Source organism: Camarhynchus parvulus, chromosome 5 (genome assembly GCF_901933205.1).
Source record: "Camarhynchus parvulus chromosome 5, STF_HiC, whole genome shotgun sequence".
Classification (NCBI taxonomy): domain Eukaryota; kingdom Metazoa; phylum Chordata; class Aves; order Passeriformes; family Thraupidae; genus Camarhynchus; species Camarhynchus parvulus.
Window position 1 is genome coordinate 60,983,313 of NC_044575.1, and position 17,009 is coordinate 61,000,321.

The following is a 17,009-nucleotide window of genomic DNA, read 5'->3' on the forward strand; positions in this document are numbered from 1 at the left end:
GCTCGGCCTCTGCCCGGAGGGCCGGGAGTACCGATCGATGCCGTGCTGTTCCAGCCGGTGGCAGCAGAGGCTGCGGCAGCGGGGCTGGGGAAGGATCGGGCACCTGAGCCCGGGCAGAGGCTCCAAGGGACGGGGGCGGCGCTGCCCCGGGGCCCCCCAGAACCCCAGCCCTGTCCCGGGAACACGAACAGCGGCAATTCCCGTTTTAACCGGGAAACGCGGGGCTCAGTGATGGCAGGAGCTGCTGCTGGGCTCCTCGGCATCACTCCCCAAAGCTTTACTGAAGTACTCGAGCCATTATTGTGGTTTTTACAGGAATTGGTGATGGTCACTCCCAGAGCTGTGCTCTCCCCCAGCCCAGGGACCCTGGGGACACACGGGGCAGCGCCAGCCGGGGCAGCGCAGCTCCCACGCCCTGAGGTTTGACAAGTGTTTATTTACATCATTTACAGCCAATCCCGACTGGGTAAAGTGCAGTGCAGGGCCCGGAGTGCCGAGCTCAGCCCTTCCCCTTGGCGGGCAGGGGCTGCGGCAGCAGCTGCAGGTCGAAGTCGTGGCGCAGGAACCGGTGGAGCTCCTCAGCCTGGGGCCGGCTCAGCCGCGCCCCCGCCGCCAGCGCCGGCACCGAGCTGCAAGAGAGGGAACGGGAGGAGCCCCGGAGCCGGGATGGGGCAGCACCGGGAGCCCGGGATGCACTGCCCGGGATGGGGGAGCACCCGGAGCTGCTGCAGTCACCTCTGCACAGGTGCCCGAGGGTGGGCAGCACACCTGGGCAGTGAAAACAGGGAATGCCAGAGGGAAAGAGAGCGTGGGGCAGCAGGAGGGAGTGTGGAAGCAGAGCCCGTGTCAGTGCCCTGGGCTGCTCAGCGGGAGAGACAGGAATGTGCAAAGAGCTGAGATGGGACAGGAAAGCTCCTGGGAGAGAGTGGGAAAGGCTCTTCCTGAGCAGCTATCCCGGTAGGGAAGGAGCCAGAAAGCTCTCTCTGAGCAGTTATCCCAGCAGGAAGGGATTCCCTGAGCAGCTATCCCGGCAGGGAAGGCGCAGGAAGGCTCTCCCTGGCTCCAGGGGAGGAGAAGGAGTGGAAGGCTGGGCCCTGGAGCCCCTGCCAGGCCCTGTGCTGGCCTTACCTGTTGGCCACGGCTGTGATGGAGCCGAAGGAGTGGCAGAGGTTGAGGGCAGCTGCGTAGCTGAGGTTGGGAATGCTCAGGTAGAAGTTGAGGATGTCCCGGCGGTGCCCCTCCGGCTCCGTTGGCACCTGGATGGCAGCATCCTTCCTGTGCTCCAGCAGAGCCAGCTCCTTCAGCAAAGCTGCAGTTTCCTCCTGGCAGGAGCTGAAGAGGATCTTTATTCCAGCCTGGACCAAGGCTGAGAGCACTCCATCGTAGTGCTGAGTCCTCTGGAAACACCGGGATGTTTCTCCTGAGTACAAGCACAGGAAAGCAAGATCCTGTCATTGTCTAGTGGAATCACTTCATTGCAGGGTTTGAATTTCTGGATTAAAACAAATGGCTGTGCATGAATAAAATTGTCTTTGTTCCTGACATGGAATCCCACAATAGTTTGGGTTGGGAGGGACCTTAAATCCCATCCCATCCCAGCACTGTCATGGCAGGGACACCTCCCACTGCCCCAGGGTGCCCCAATGTCCAGCCTGGCCTTGGGCACTGCCAGGGATCCAGGGGCAGCCACAGCTGCTCTGGCAATTCCAGCCCAGCCAGGAATTCCCAATTCCCAATCTCCCATCCATCCCTGCCCTCTGGCACTGGGAACCATTCTCTATGTGCCCCAGAGCACGGCGTTCTGGCAGCACCCACCTGGCCTGACCCTGTCTGTCTCCACAATCACACAGATCCTCTCGAAGATGCCCTGCAGGCGCTGCAGCCTCTGGCTGAGTTTATTCCTGTTCCCGGGGCTCTGCAGCTCCGACTGGAGCACCCTGTCCACGGCCAGGCGGTTGCTGACGATGTAATCGCTGCTGCCCAGGGAGCAAACCTGCACCCGGAGCCCGTGCCCGGCCCGCAGGCACGACAGCACCTCCGGCCCCGAGCAGATCTCCCGGCTGTCCGCCAGGATGCACAGGGAGGGGCTGTGCTCACAGGGAACACGGGATATCCCAGCCGGGGAGGGGCTGTGCTCCCCGGGAACACGGGATATCCCAGCCGGGGAGGGGCTGTGCTCAGAGAGAACACGGGATATCCCAGCCGGGGAGGGGCTGTGCTCAGAGAGAACACGGGATATCCCAGCCGTGGCCGAGGAGGGGTTTGGGACAGCAGGACACGCCGAGCCTGAGCTGCTCCCGTGGGTCTTCAAAGAGCTGGACACCTGTGAGTGTTGAAAATCACAGATTGTGGGGTTTTTACATCAAATCAATAAAAGGATGTTTTGCAGTGTCAACACTTTAATCCCTGTATCAGTCTCCCCACTGAGCTGAGCTGATTATCCCAGAGTTTGGATGACAAAAGCAGCAGCTTTCACTGAGAAGTTCAACAAAACATGGATCCTGCAAAGGACAGAGGTCTGGCTGGGAAGTGTGCGAGACCAGGAACCCAACCTCAGGGAGGTGCTGAAAGCCCTGAATTCAGACAGAGAACCAGGATTTTCTGTACAAACCCAAAGAATCAGTGCACACTGCTGTTCCACCATCCTCCATGACTGTCAGACCAAGGGAGAATCTAACCCCAGTTTTAATTTGTTCACTCCTGAAATACTCCAGGTTACCCTGGGAGTACAGAGCTTCTGGCACCAAGGAAAGGGAGATGGTTCTGGAAATGTCCAAGGCCAGGCTGGAACAACCTGGTCTATGGCAGGTGTCCCTGCCCATGGCAGGGGTGCAATGGGAAGGGTTTGAGGTCCCTTCCAACCCAAACCATTCCATGATTCCCTGACTCCTGCTGCTGCACAGGAATTCTCTCCCCCAAGGAAGCTCCCTGCTTTCCCTGAGCACTGACCTCAGCAGCAGCCTGCAGATCCGTGCTCCTGCAGCCAGATCCAGCTGGGGGGATGGATGTGCTCCTGCCTGGCTGCTCTGGGGGGGAATCCAGCATCCCAGACATGGAAGCTTCCAGGCCCAGCAGCCTCTCTGTGTCCTGCCCCCCAGCCTGAGGAGCTGTGGCTTCCCCAGCCCTGCTCCTGGGCTGTGCAGAGGGGGCTGAGGGCAGAGCCTTGGGGAGCTGCCCCTTGCCCTGCCCTGCTTCCAGGGGCCTGTCCCTGCTGGCTCCCATCTCCTCCTCGCTGGAGTCACTCGGGACAATAATTCTGGAAGGTTTCTTCTTCTGCAGGGGGGCGGGAGCGTTCCCTGCCTGCCGGGCCTGGCCCAGCCTCCTCCTGCGGCGGGTCAGGTACTGCTGCCTGCTGCTGGCCTCCCTGGTGAGCAGATCGAAATCCACACACTCTTCCTCCTCACTGCAGCCACTGGGAGCCTCCTCCTCCTCATCCCCCACGCAGAAACTGTCCTCAGCATAGGTCACGTCTTGCTCAGGGATCTGGGGGGAAACAGAGCCAGGGAGTTTTGGAAAGCTGCAGTGGTTCTGCTGCTCCTCAGCTAAGCCCTCCCCACACACAAATTCTGGGGCTGAGGGGCTTCAATCCCACCCAGTGCCACCCCAGCCATGGCAGGGACACCTCCCACTGTCCCAGGGTGCCCCAATGTCCAGCCTGGCCTTGGGCACTGCCAGGGATCCAGGGGCAGCCACAGCTGCTCTGGCAATTCCAGCCCAGCCAGGAATTCCCAATTCCCAATCTCTCATCCATCCCTGCCCTCCGGCACTGGGAGCCATTCCCTGGCTCCTGTCCCTCCATTCCTTGTCCCCAGTCCCTCTGCAGCTCTCCTGGAGCCCCTTCAGGTTCTGCACGGGGCTCTGAGGTTTTCTTGGATCCTTCCCTTCTCCAGGTTGAAGTTCTGTGCTGGAATTTGTAATTTACCAAAAAAAGGCTGTAACTGCTCTGCAAAGCAGGCCAAGCACCTCACTGTGCTCCCACAAAGGAAGTCCCCAAGGAGAAGAGCCCCTGCCTTCCTGTAGGAGGACACAGCATGGGCAATATAGAATGTAATCTTATCCCCAACGAGTTGCAGCTGGACCCTATTACTAAAGATTAGGAGCAGGCCAGATGATAACAAGCACCACCTGCAGCCAATAAGAACAAGTGGTACAAAAGAGTGGACTGATGAGAACTGGAGTGAGAGGAGTCAGGTGGCTGCTGCAAGGACCAAGAACAGGCGGTGCTTAGAGGAGATGCCCACGAGAAAACATCGAGGAGGTATGAAACTCTGAGGCTATGGAATCCTTGCACAACAATGATAAGAGAACTCTTGATATATAAGATGATGTATAATGATAATAGAACTGTTGTAATATATAAGACAACACCTTCCCACCTGGGAGAAGATGGTTGAGGGGTTGAACTTCCTGTGGACCATCTTGTAGCGGCTGCCGAGGGCGGGGCTGCGCACGGAGCTCAGGTAAACTGCCCTCATCTCACTGTCTGCAATGCACGGGAGAAAAAGGAGTTCAGGGTTAGGACAGAGAGAATATTCAATTCACACCTCTTACACTGTGTTCTCCATGTTCCTTCATGGTTTCCCAAAAGCCTGTATTTCCCAAAGCAAAAATCTGCAATTCTCCAGCCTTCTCCAGAAATCCCAAAGCCCAGGCCTACGGCTTTAGGGTGAAGGAAGGCAGGGATGGATGGGAGATTGGGAATTCCTGGGGCTGCCCCTGGATCCCTGGCAGTGCCCAAGGCCAGGTTGGACATCGGGGCACCCTGGGACAGTGGGAGGTGTCCCTGCCATGGCAGGGGTGGCACTGGAAGGATTTTAATGTCCTTTTCCACCCAAAGCAGTCTGGGATTCCAAGTGTACCCAGCCTGTGTCATGAAAGCTGCCATTCTATCCCAGAATATCCTGAGCTGGAGGGACCCACAGGATCATCCCAGCCCCATCCCTGCCCAGACCCCCCACAACCCCACCCTGTCCATCCCTGGCAGTGCTGTCCAAACCCCCCTGGAGCTCTGGCAGCCTCGGGGCCGTGCCCATTCACTGGGCAGCCTGGGCAGTGCCAGCACCCTCTGGGGAAGAACCTTTCCCTGAAATCCATCCCAAAGCTCCCCTGGCCCAGCCCCAGCTGCTCCCTCAGGATGCAGGAGGTTTTCCAGGCTGGCAGAGCCCTGGGTGCCGTGGCAGGAGCAGCTCCTGAGCGTGGGTGTGGAGCTCACAGCTCCTGGGTGCCACCCCAGGGATGCCCTGGGAGTTCCCCACTCACCATTGAGGGCCTGTGTGGGTTCCCCTTCATCATCGAGGAACTGGGCCAGCGACGGGCTCAGCTCCTCCCCGGCGCCGTCGCTCTCGTCCGACGAGATCCCCTCAGCATCCAGCAGGGACAGCTCGGCCTCCTCCTCCAGGAACTGCCTGCCTGCAGCCTGCACACACCATCAGGGCAATTAGAACGGCCGCTAATTAACCAGCACTGCCCTAAATGTCCGGGGTGAGCCCATTAGTGGGGATCACTCATATGAGCAAGCAGCCCAATCCTCATGATGATGATAATAATAATTTTTATTGTAGTTATTGTAGTAGTAGTAATAATAATAATATAATAATAATAATTCATTATTTTATTGTGTTTAAAATATATAAACAAAATATATAAATATGATATATTATTATAACATAACATACAATCCCAGAATACCCTGATCTGGAAGGGGTTCACGGGGAATAGAATAAAATATAATAAATACAATATAATAAAATATAAGAAATATAATATATATGATGAATATACCATAATAATTATACTATATTATAATATACTATAACAAATATACTACACTATAATATACTATAACAAATCTATTATACTAAATATAATGTAATGTAATATTTTTAGTATAATTTGTTATATTGTTATATTATTCCTTTTTTTTTTCCTCCTGGACAGGACCCTGACCGCTCTCAGGGTATCCCTGGAGCTGCCCTCTGAGCTGTTCTGTGGTGTCACAGCTGTCACCCAGGCCTGCAGTCCCCTCTGCCCCCCAGGCCCTTTCCCCAGCATTCCCAAATTCCAGCTGCAGTGGCTGCCAGGAGCTGCAGTGGGAGAGCAGGGCCCCAGCCCCACGTTCCAGTGCAATTCCAGCTGCTCCAAAGCTGAGCTCCGTGTCCCTGGGAGGACACAGTGCCACCCACCTTGGCTGTCACACAGCTCCTGGCACATTTGGCTCCTCCTGGCCGGGGCCTGGCCCTGGAGCTGCTCCTGCCCCTCTGGAAATCCCCACTGTCCTCACTGGACGTGTCTGACTGCAATGGGAACACGCAGAGTGAGCAGGGCTGCAGCGAGGGACCCTCCCAGGAGTCACTGCAGCCCAGCCTGGGTGGGTGGGAAGGGACCTTAAAGCTGCTCCAGTGCCACCCTGCCATGGGCAGGGACGCCTCCAATAACAGGGCAGGAAATGGGATTTGGATGAAAAGTCAGCTCAAATGAGCCATGAATTTACTTTTTTTTTGGTTCAAAGCTCTGCAGCAGGCAGGTTATTTCACCCTCCCTGGCTGCCAAACAACAACTCCAGAGTTCCCAAAGCCCCTGGATCCCTGGCAGTGTCCCAGGTTGGACACTGGGACAGTGGGAGGTGTCCCTGCCATGGCAGGGCTGGCTCTGGGTGGGATTTGAGCTCCCTCCAACCCAAACCATCGTGGGATCCTGTGAAGTGTGGAGACCCTGGGAGGGAACAGAAGGGAAACAGGAGTGGGTTCCCGTTATTTCTCCCCATTTCTCTGCTGACCACGTTGGGAGGGCGCCGGCGTTTCCTGGTGACCCAAGCTGGAGACTCCAGGTCGCTCTCGTCCATCCCCTGGGGAACAACATGAACATCAGTGCACACAGAGTTTGTGTTCTGCTGTTTAAATTGCCATTTTGCTTCTCTTGTCTATTGTTTTTCCCTCTAAGACTCACATCAGGAGACTTCAAAACATTATTTTTTATCCTTTTCTTTCTCTGGAAAACGATCTCTTCCTCACTGTCACTGCTGGGTCCTGCAGAAAACAGAATAAACAACATTCACCAGAATTGCACAGTTCCCAACACAATTTTGTTAGAGCTGAGCAATCAAACCCTGCCTCTCTCAGAAAAGCACCTCCAAAGGAGATTATTTATTGATCTACAGGGCAAATATTGTTCTCTTCAGCCTTGTTAATCAAAAGAGATAATCTCCAGCTGGGATGGACAATAAAGCCTGCTTCCCTGGAGAGCCCTGGGGGGAAGTGATTTCCCTGGGCAGCAGAGGCAGAAAAAGGGAAGAGAAAGCAGGACACCAAGAGAAGAAGCCATTAGAAGTTGAGCAAGAGCCAGAGCTGTGGCAGCACTTTGTGACACAAATCCCTGTGACAGCAGCGAATGGGGCAGCAAATGTCACTGCCAGAGAGGTCAGGGGGCTACCCAGGGCTGGAGCCAGGCTGTGAGAGCTGGGAATGTTCCCTGGAGACGAGAAGCTCCAGGGAGAGCTCAGAGCCCCTGGCAGGGCCTGAAGGGGCTCCAGGAGAGCTGGAGAGGGACTGGGGACAAGGGATGGAGGGACAGGAGCCAGGGAATGTCCCCTCATTGACCCAACTTCCAGCATCTCAGCCATTACTCCTCTTCCTTTCAACCCTCCCACCTCAGCCATAAAACCAAAGAGAGGATCCAAAAGATCCTGGATCCTGTTTCCCAACCACGAAGGTCTAACTCCTGTCCCACCAAATTTCCTACCTGCAGCATGGGATCCATGGAGTTTGGTGTTCTCCAGGCTTTCTGTCCTCCCTGGAGGGGAATCCAAGGCTGATCTCCCAAAGTTCTGCCTCCACGGGCTCTCTTTGACTTGATCTACAGGAGGCACCTCTGGAATTTGCTCCCTGGCATTTGAGAAGACTTTCATAGGAATTCTTTTGACAGCCTTGATATTCACACCCTTCCTGCCTGCTGGGGTCAGAAGTGCTGAAGGCAAAGGTTCAGGGGGCTCCCTTCCCCTCCTGCTGCCTCCTGACTCGAGGACAGGCCCTGCAGCAGGAGCACCCTCGGCCCCTTCCCTGCCGTTCCTGCCCCTGCTCTGGTGTGACAACGGTGTGGACATGTCCCTGCTCTTAAGCCTCCTGCAGTCCCACCCTGGGGAGGTTTCCAGCCTGGAGCCATCACTCAGGGGTGTTTTGGCACTCCCCAGGGCCCTGTTCAGTGTGGGGTCACCAGCATCCCTGCTCTCCTCAGGGGTCTCATCCCCGCTGTCCTCGATGGAGAAGCCCAGGTCGAAGGTGACAGAGAACAGGTCCTGGGAGCAGTCGTAGGGATCATCCTTCTCCAGGGCCACTGCTGATGTCCCCAGGGATTCCCTGCAGGGCTGGGTGGGGCTCACACAGGGCAATGCCCTGCCTGGCTGTCCCTCTGTCCCAGGGATGCTCCTGGCTGGAGGCTCAGTGCTCATGGGGCTGCCCTCGCCCATGTCCTCACCAGCCTCATCCTCAAACAAATAGAGACTCTGCTCCCCACCAGGAACTTCAAGGGCAGCCTCTGCTGTGTCCTTGGGAAGGAAAGGCTCCTTTGAAGGGCCGTTTGTCAGGGGGTGGTCCCTGCTGGGAGCGTTGTTTGGGATTTCAGGGAATTCCTCGCCGTCGAACAGGCCATCAAAGCTGTCATTCCAGAGCTGCTCCTCTTCAACAGCAGCAGCCTTGGCAGATGACACAGTTTTGGACAAATGGGGACTTCCTGAGGCACAGAGTTCCCTGGGAACTGCCACTTTGGGATTCTCCAGGAGCAGCAGGGGAGGATCAGTTTTTGGGGAGATGGGGGAGACGCTGTCCTGCAGTGCCTCTGAGCGACCATCAGGGAGAACTTTTGGGGAAGGAGATCTTGTTCCTTCCTCTCTCATCAGGCTCTCCAAACCCTCCAGTTCATCCCCAGAGGGAGGGGACTGTGACAAAAGCCTTTGCACCTGGGAAAATGTTTGTCCCAGCCCCGGGGGCTCCTGGGCTGGCGCTGGGAGTGTGAAGGAATCCCTGCAGGATTCGGGGAGATAAAACAGGTCCGAGGCCACGGGGGAGGTCTCGTACCCCGAGTCCCTGTGGATCCTCCCCAGGGCCCCACAGGCCTCACCTGCAGGGCTGTTCTCCTGTGCTGCTGGACTGGCAGGGCTTTCAGGGCTGTCACTGTTGTCACACAGGTCAATAAATGCATTTAAGTCAAACGTCACCTCCATGCCCTCGTCCTTGTCAGTGCCTGGGTGAGAGGGTCCAGGCACAGCAAGCCTTGTTCCTGAGGGAGGGGCAGGGGGATCCTGAGGCAACACAGGCACTTCCTCACCGAGCCCAGGGGCTCTTCTGGGAGCCTTGGCTTTGGTTCTTTTAAAGGTGGCAAAGAAGTCACTCCCGTCATCACCTGCATCAGGAGGGAATGGTTTGGGTTTGGGTTTTGCCAGGTCTTTCCTGGAGCAGCGACCTCTCTGATCCCAGGGGGGGTTGGCCATGGAGGGATTCCTTTTGTTCCCTGGAATGTTCACATCTTCCATCCGTAGGTGAGGCTGGAGCTCCTGCCCATAGCTGCAGTCTCCCTGGGGACACAGGGCACAGGTTACCAGAGGCACACCCAGGGCTGCTCACAGCCAGTTCCAAACAGAGGTGAGGGTTTTGTTCTCCTGCAGAACTTCCCACAGACTCTGAATCAATTTTTCATGATATAAATCTGCTGTTCAAAAGGCAACCAGCTCTGTTAAACATGCACCTGGGAAAAGCACAGGGGACCTGGACATGGAGGATCTGAACAGAACACTTATTTTTTGGCAGTTCAAGCAGATGAATCCCTGGATTCCTTAATCACTGAAATTACATGAGGTACTTTTATAAAGGGTGAGAAAAATGACTTTATAATTAGAGATTGGCTTGTCTGAAGATATTTCTGGAAGCAAGATCCAAAGCCACCTTGCAGGAATTTGAAGACTGATCCCTGACAGGGTTGGGGAGCCTCTCTAGATGCAGCAGGCAAAGCAAACTGTGCACTATTAACAGATTTTGTCATTAATCATCATCATCATCATCATCATCATTTCAACACCAATTTCACACAGATGCTGATGCTTAAACAATCCATTTGTAAAGATATCCAAAGAAACTCCAAGTCTGGATTTTTAAAATAAAGCTGCCTTAGGAGAAGGCTTAATAAAAACAGTGAGGAAAAGAATTGTCACAAGAGGGCTTTAGGATGATTTTGATCTGGCAGGTTGTAAATAATTTGTTTACCTCAAGCCTGGTCAGAACACAGACGTAATACATGGAATTCTTTGTCTGAAATCCAAGAGGAGCAGCAGCCCTGGTTCCAGTTCAGTGCCCAGGTGTCACCTGAGCAGAGGAGCACTGGAGTGACAATAAAGGGGCTGATAAGGGTTTGATAAAGGGGTCTGTTTGGGTTTATCTCAGGAGCAGCTGCCTCCTACACAAAGGCTCAATTCAGGCATTTCAGCGTTACACAAACAGGACAGAAATTAAATGGATTAAAGGATTAATTAGCTGCCAAACCACTGAACATGAGTGAAACAGGAGGAGGTGCTGTCCCTGTTCACCCCACACAGCTCTGAGATGGCAGCGCTGATCAGGCTTGGTCTAATATTGCCCTGCAACCCAAAATCAACCAAAGTACAACCCCAAAACTGACAAACCCCAAATTAACCAAAGTACAACCCCAAAACTTACAAACCCAAAATTAACCAAAGTACAACCCCAAAACTTACAAACCCAAAATCAACTGAAGTACAACCCCAAAACTTACAAACCCAAAATCAACTGAAGTACAACCCCAAAACCTACAAACCTCCAACTCAAACAACCCCAAAACCTACAAACCTAAACCAAATCAAACTCTATCCCCCAAACCCAACCAAACTGCACCCACCAAAACCTATAAACTCAACATTAACCAAAGTACAACCCCAAAACCTACAAACCCAATCAAACTACAATCCCTAAACCCTACTAACTCAAAACTAGTCAAATTACAATCCCCAAAGCTCACAAATCCCAAACCCATCAAACTACACACCTCAAACCTACAAACCACAAACTCATCAAACTACAGCCTCCAAAACTCAAACTACAACCCCCAAAACCTGCAAACCCCAAATTAATCAAAGTACAACACCCAAACCCTACAAACCCAAACCCAATCAAAATACAACCTCCAAACCCTACAAACTCCAACACCCAAAACCTACAAACCCAAAATAAAACTACAACCCCTAAACCCTCCAAACCCAAGCCCAATCAGAATAAAACTCCCAAAAGCTACAAACCCAAACACAATCAAACGACAAACTCTAAAACTTACAAACCTAAAACTCAAACTACAAGCCTCAAAACCTCCAAACTCCAACCCTAAACCCTACAAACCCAAACACAATCAAACTACAACCTCCAAAACCTCCAAACCCCAAACTAAAACTACAATCCCCAAGCCCAATCCAAACACAACTCCCTAAACCTACAAACCCTAAACACAAACTAAACCTCCAAAACCAATCAAAATACAATCCCCTAAACCTACAAACCCAAACCCATTCCAATACAGCCCCCAAAACCTACAAATTCAAAACCACCCAAATACAACCCCAAAACCTACAAATTCAAAACCACCCAAATACAACCCCAAAACCTACAAATTCAAAACCACCCAAATACAACCCCTAAACCTACAACCCCAAACCCACTCCAATACAACCCCTAAAATATGCAAACTTAAACCCACTCAAATTCAACCCCCAAAATCTATAAACCCAAACCCATTCTAATACAACCCCTAAAAGCTACAAATTCAAAACCACCCAAATACAACCCCTAAAAGCTACAAATGCAAAACCACTCAAATACAGCCCCCAAAAACTACAAACCCCAAACTAATGGAGTTTCCCACAGCAGCTGGGGCTGCCCCTGGGTCCCTGGCAGTGCCCAAGGCCAGGCTGGACACTGGGACACCCTGGGACAGTGGGAGGTGTTCCTGCCATGGCAGGGGTGGGATGGGATGGGATTTGAGGTCCTTCCCACCCAAAGCTTTCTGGGACTGTGGGATCCCAGCACAGGCAGCAGGATCAGTGAGGAATTTCCCAGGAACGTCCCCCCAGACCCCCTGAGTGCTGAGAGAGGAGCTCAGCCCTGCTGGAGCCTGGCAGTGCTGCTGGGGCCAGGGACAGCCCAGAGCCAAATTTAGCATCGAGGGCAGAGCTGGGTGACCTGCTTTGGGCTCAGGGCTTGTGTAACTGCTCCACTTCCACCCCAAACACTTTCTCCTGCACAAAACACCCTGTCCCAGCCAGGCCACCCCGTGCTGGGACACTGAAAGGGCACTTCTGGGATTAGCACGGGTTGGCCTGAACGTGCACAAATGGGGAACCTTAAATTACCTGCCCAGCTCCCCTCTAACCCAGAGCTCCAGGGCGTACCAGCTCCTCAGAAAATAGGTCAGGAGCAGGAAAACAGCTCTGGGATTATTGTACTCAATCAATGAGCCTGCCTGGAGTCACTGATTCACTTTAAAAAACAAAATATGTTTCAGCATAGAGAATAGGAAGAGAACATTAAAATTTTAATACTAAATATAAAATGATAATAATATATTAATATTTTGTATATGATATACCACATTATATCATTATAGATATTCTTAATATAATATAATATAATATAATATAATATAATATAATATAATATAATATAATATAATATAATATAATATAATATAATATAATATAATATAATATAATACTGTCTATTATATATTATGTATTATATAATATATATTACATTATATTATTATAACTAACTATAATATTATAACTGTAACTATAGAGTTATAAAGCTATATATATAGCTATATAACTATAACTATATAGTTATTATAATGACCATAATATTATATAAGTTATCAAATTATTTATTTTATTGAATTATAATGGTATAAATTATAATATTATGTGATTATATTAACATGATATAGTATTATATATAATATAAATAGTATAAATTATAATGTTATGTGATTATACTAATAGTATATATTAAACATTTCATAAATAGATGTGTAACTATACCCATTCTGGTTCCCAGTATTTAAATTTAAGGCATCAAGCACCAAAATTGAAATTAGCCCCTCTCTCCTCACGAGCTGCTTTGGATGCACATTTTCTAACAAGATTCCTCTGCCTGACGAAACCGTGGTGATGCTGCTGTTTGAAAATTCAGGATAAACCCATAGACAGCTACAATGTGGATTTTTAACAATTAAAGCCTGAGTGAAACCCTGCAGATTTCCCCCTTTGTGTGCTCTGGCCAAGCAGAAGCTGCTCCTCACCCAAACCCTCCCAGCCCTCCCCATCCCCTCTTGGAAGAGCTTTAGGCTCCTTTCCAACCCAAACCTCCCTGTGATTCCAGGAGTTTGCTCTGAATCTTCCCCATCTTTTCCCAGCACTGCTGCTTTGCTGCACTGACGGTCCCTGCCCAAAGTTCCGGTGCCCTGTGCGTGCCCCGCTCCCCTCCCTGAGCTCAGAACTGCCCTTTACTCATCAGCCCTTCCAGGAACTGGAATCCATCCCTGCTCCACCACTGCTCCCTTGCCAGAACACACTCCAGGGGAAAAAGCACTGTCAAAAACTTGGTTTTGGAGGTTTAAGTGTATTACTTGAGATGATCTTTAACAATTTATTTAGTTGAGTCATGGAAGAAGCCTAAGGGACACAGAAACCCCAATTTCCTTCTACCAAACTGAGATAATTCCCTCCCTAATGGCATCACATTAGTGATGGATCTGCTCATTCTCTTGGGTTTTGCTTTCTGCTACCCAATAAAAACAGCCTAAGATCCCTAAAAACAAAGATGGTTACAAAATCCAGGATATGTGCCCTGGCAAATAGGGGAACAGGACCAATAAGGAGGCTGAAGAGCTGAATGTTCAAGAAATAAATGAGGGCACCCAGAAAAGCTGTGGAAGTGTCCGGGGCCAGGCTGGACAGGGCTGGAGCAGCCTGGGACAGTGGGAGGTGTCCCTGCCATGGCACTGGATGGGATTTAGGGTCCCTCCAACCCAAACCATTCCAGGATTCAATAAGAACATTCCCATTTAGTGAGAACGTGCCCTGTCCCTGCTCTCTTTGTTCCTTTGGCATGGCAGAGCTGGAAGCTGAGGGCAGGGATCCATGGAATGGTTGGGGTTGGACCATCCCAAATCACTGTGACTCCTCTGTTCTCACTGGGAGCACAACCCCAGCCCCAGGAAAAGCACCAAGCACCTGCAATTCCAGGTCTAAACAACCCAGCTCTGGTCTCAGTTAATGCTTGAATTTAGAAAATTTGGCAACAAGATCAGAAGAAGCAACTCAAAGGAACTACTTGAATTGGAGAGCTGAGATTTTGGGGCTCCCTGGCACCTCACCCTCCAAAACCAACCCAAACCCTTCCACCTTCTGGAATCAGAGGTTTTGACACATCTCAGAAGAGGAGTTTAATCAGAGAGAATTCAAGTGCAATGAGAGCCTAAAAAAACCAGATAAACCATTTCACTGCCCTTCTTTGAACCATTTTTAACTTTTCATTCAGGGTCTCCTGAGAAAAAAAGGTCCAGCTGGCTGAAAACACCAAATTTTCCCCCAAAACACATCTGATTTAAAACTCCAAAGGCTTGAGAAGCCTTTTCAGGTTCACTGGGATTGCAGAGTGTCCTGGGAACGTTTTCCCTGCTGGCAGGGAGTTCACCGGGAGGATCCCCTGAGGCAGCCCCAGCCAGATGACAAATGACAGCTGGTTCCAGAGCCAGCAGCTCCAGGGTCATCCCAGGGCTAGGAGATGTTTCCCTCCCAAGGTGTGTGGAGTCAGAGGGTGAAAAACTGAGACAATCCCAAAGATTTTGGGGTTTATTTGAATTTTCTTGTGAAAAGCTGTGAGTTCCTACTGCCAGCTTGGAAATGGGAAAGCTCCAGAGTGAGCCTCCCACTCTGGACACTAAAATAAATCATTCCTCCTCTCCTGAGCAAAAACAAAGCACTGGCACTTGCCCATTCCCTGAGAAACCCGGACAAATATCATCCCCCTCCAAGGATCACTCTGCCCAGCCTTATTTCCAAATAGCACAATTTAACTTGCAAAAAAAAATGCTTAAAAGAGATGGAATAATTTTGCAGAAGGACAACTTGATTTGTTCCCATCCTGCACCAAAAATCCTCCTGGGAGTAAATCCCCCATCTGCCCCACGGGCGTTGCTGTGGCAATAAAGCCCCTGGGGCACCAAAGGCTTTGCTGGATGTGCCTTTTCCAGGGGTCACATCTGGGCCTTCTTTGACTTCTTTATTTTCTTTTGACTGGGCCAATTTCTTCTCTCAGATTTTAGGAGCATATAAACACAATATATTTTTTTTTGCCAATCATTCTCACTTAATCTCTTTAAAAAAAAAGCCTTTAAATTGACTTTTTAAAAGTTATTATACAAAATATAAATAATAACATGAAATGCAAATTTCTTGAATCGCTGAATGAGTACAAGGAAAGGAAAGCCACAGATCTGTGAATTTCTTCTCTAACAGAAAACACACACAAAAACCACACAAATGATTCTTGTGCTGGTTTGTATTGTCATGACAGATCTCTGAATGAAATTCTGCCCAAGAAATAATTGAGCAGAAAATTCCAGATCATTTGGTTATTCGCTGGAAAATAATGATTGGCCTGATCTTATGTTTCATCCCCCAGTAAGAAAATCACCAATAAAGCTGTGCTTTGAGGTTCCCACTCTCGGGTATTTAAGGAAAGAGCTGTGACCTGTATTGGTGTTAAACCCCTCTGCTAATTAAGCACCATAAATGAACGTCACAGATCAGCTGGGTGTAATTAGCCATGGAATATTTATAGCAGGAACCTGGATGCACAGCACATCTATGCAAACCCTTCCACCAGAGGATCATGGAAGGGTTGGAAGGGACCTCAAACCCCCCCCAGTGCCACCCCTGCCATGGCAGGGACACCTCCCACTGTCCCAGGATGCCCCAGTGTCCAGCCTGGCCTTGGGCACTGCCAGGGATCCAGGGGCAGCCACAGCTGCTCTGGCAATTCCAGCCCAGCCAGGAATTCCCAATTCCCAATCTCCCACCCATCCCTGCCCTCTGGCACTGGCAGCCATTCCCTGGCTCCTGTCCCTCCATCCCTTGTCCCCAGTCCCTCTCCAGCTCTCCTGGAGCCCTTCAGGCCCTGCCAGGGGCTCTGAGGAGTCCCAGGACCTTTCTCTCCTCCATTCTGAATTCCAGTGGGAACATCCCCAGCCTTGGGAGCACTGTCAGTGCTCCCAGGAGGGCAAGGATGACTTCAGGGAATGTCACTGAACCTCTCAGACAAGAGCTCAGTGTCAGAGCTGTCAGATCAGATCAGGGCAATGCTGCCTCTCCCCTTTTTGTGGAACAGTTTTGATGTCCCTGGACTGGCACCAGCTGGTTCAGTGTAAGAAAGAGCCCAGGAAGCTCTGGAGCTAATTTAAAACCCTGGTGTCAGTGCTGACTCCAGCCCTGCCAGTGCTTTGTTTTTCCCTGGAGGCTCCAAAGGGTCAGTGTCACCTTATGTCACCTTGTGTCACCTCCTGGGGCACCCTGGGCACACCAGGGACGCCCTGGGAGGAAGGTGAGGAATGAGGAAGCTCCACACCCTGCACCTCTGCCTGCTGGCACAAATGGAGCAGGCTGGAGGCCAACCCAGCTGGGGCTCACCCCGGACAAAAGGAGGCTCAGGGGGCACCTGCTGATTCTGGAACCATTTCCCTCCTCCTGACATCTCAACCTGCACCAAGGGAAATACAGGCTGGATAGCAGGAACAAGTTTTCACAGAAAGAGAGATAAAGTTCTGGAATGGCTGCCCGGGGAGGTGGTGGAGTCCCCATCCCTGGGTGTGTTTAACAAAGCCTGGAGGTGGCACTGGGTGCCTGGGCTGAGCTGAGCTGCTGGGGCTGGGTTGGATTCAATGGTCTTGAAGGTCTCTTA

At 51.3% G+C, this 17,009-nt stretch overlaps 1 protein-coding gene across 6 annotated transcripts in view; it reads right to left on the bottom strand.

Moving 5' to 3' along the window:
* Window positions 1-416: 416 nt before the first annotated feature.
* FANCM (FA complementation group M) overlaps window positions 417-17,009 on the bottom strand; it is a 56,830-nt gene continuing 40,237 nt past the window's right edge. For 2 of the 6 annotated variants that reach the window (XM_030949038.1, XM_030949037.1), the window contains exons 14-23: window positions 7,738-9,565; window positions 6,946-7,025; window positions 6,776-6,844; window positions 6,183-6,293; window positions 5,260-5,416; window positions 4,377-4,483; window positions 2,950-3,483; window positions 1,816-2,323; window positions 1,129-1,420; window positions 417-629 (exon numbers count right to left, since the gene is read on the bottom strand). In XM_030949038.1, coding sequence (XP_030804898.1) covers window positions 500-629; window positions 1,129-1,420; window positions 1,816-2,323; window positions 2,950-3,483; window positions 4,377-4,483; window positions 5,260-5,416; window positions 6,183-6,293; window positions 6,776-6,844; window positions 6,946-7,025; window positions 7,738-9,565 — 3,816 coding nt within the window. In that variant the 3' untranslated portion in view covers window positions 417-499. Of the gene's footprint in view, window positions 630-1,128; window positions 1,421-1,815; window positions 2,324-2,949; window positions 3,484-4,376; window positions 4,484-5,259; window positions 5,417-6,182; window positions 6,294-6,775; window positions 7,026-7,737; window positions 9,566-17,009 lie in introns of those variants that run through there. The other 4 variants (XM_030949040.1, XM_030949041.1, XM_030949042.1 and 1 more) reach the window with 4 other exon arrangements.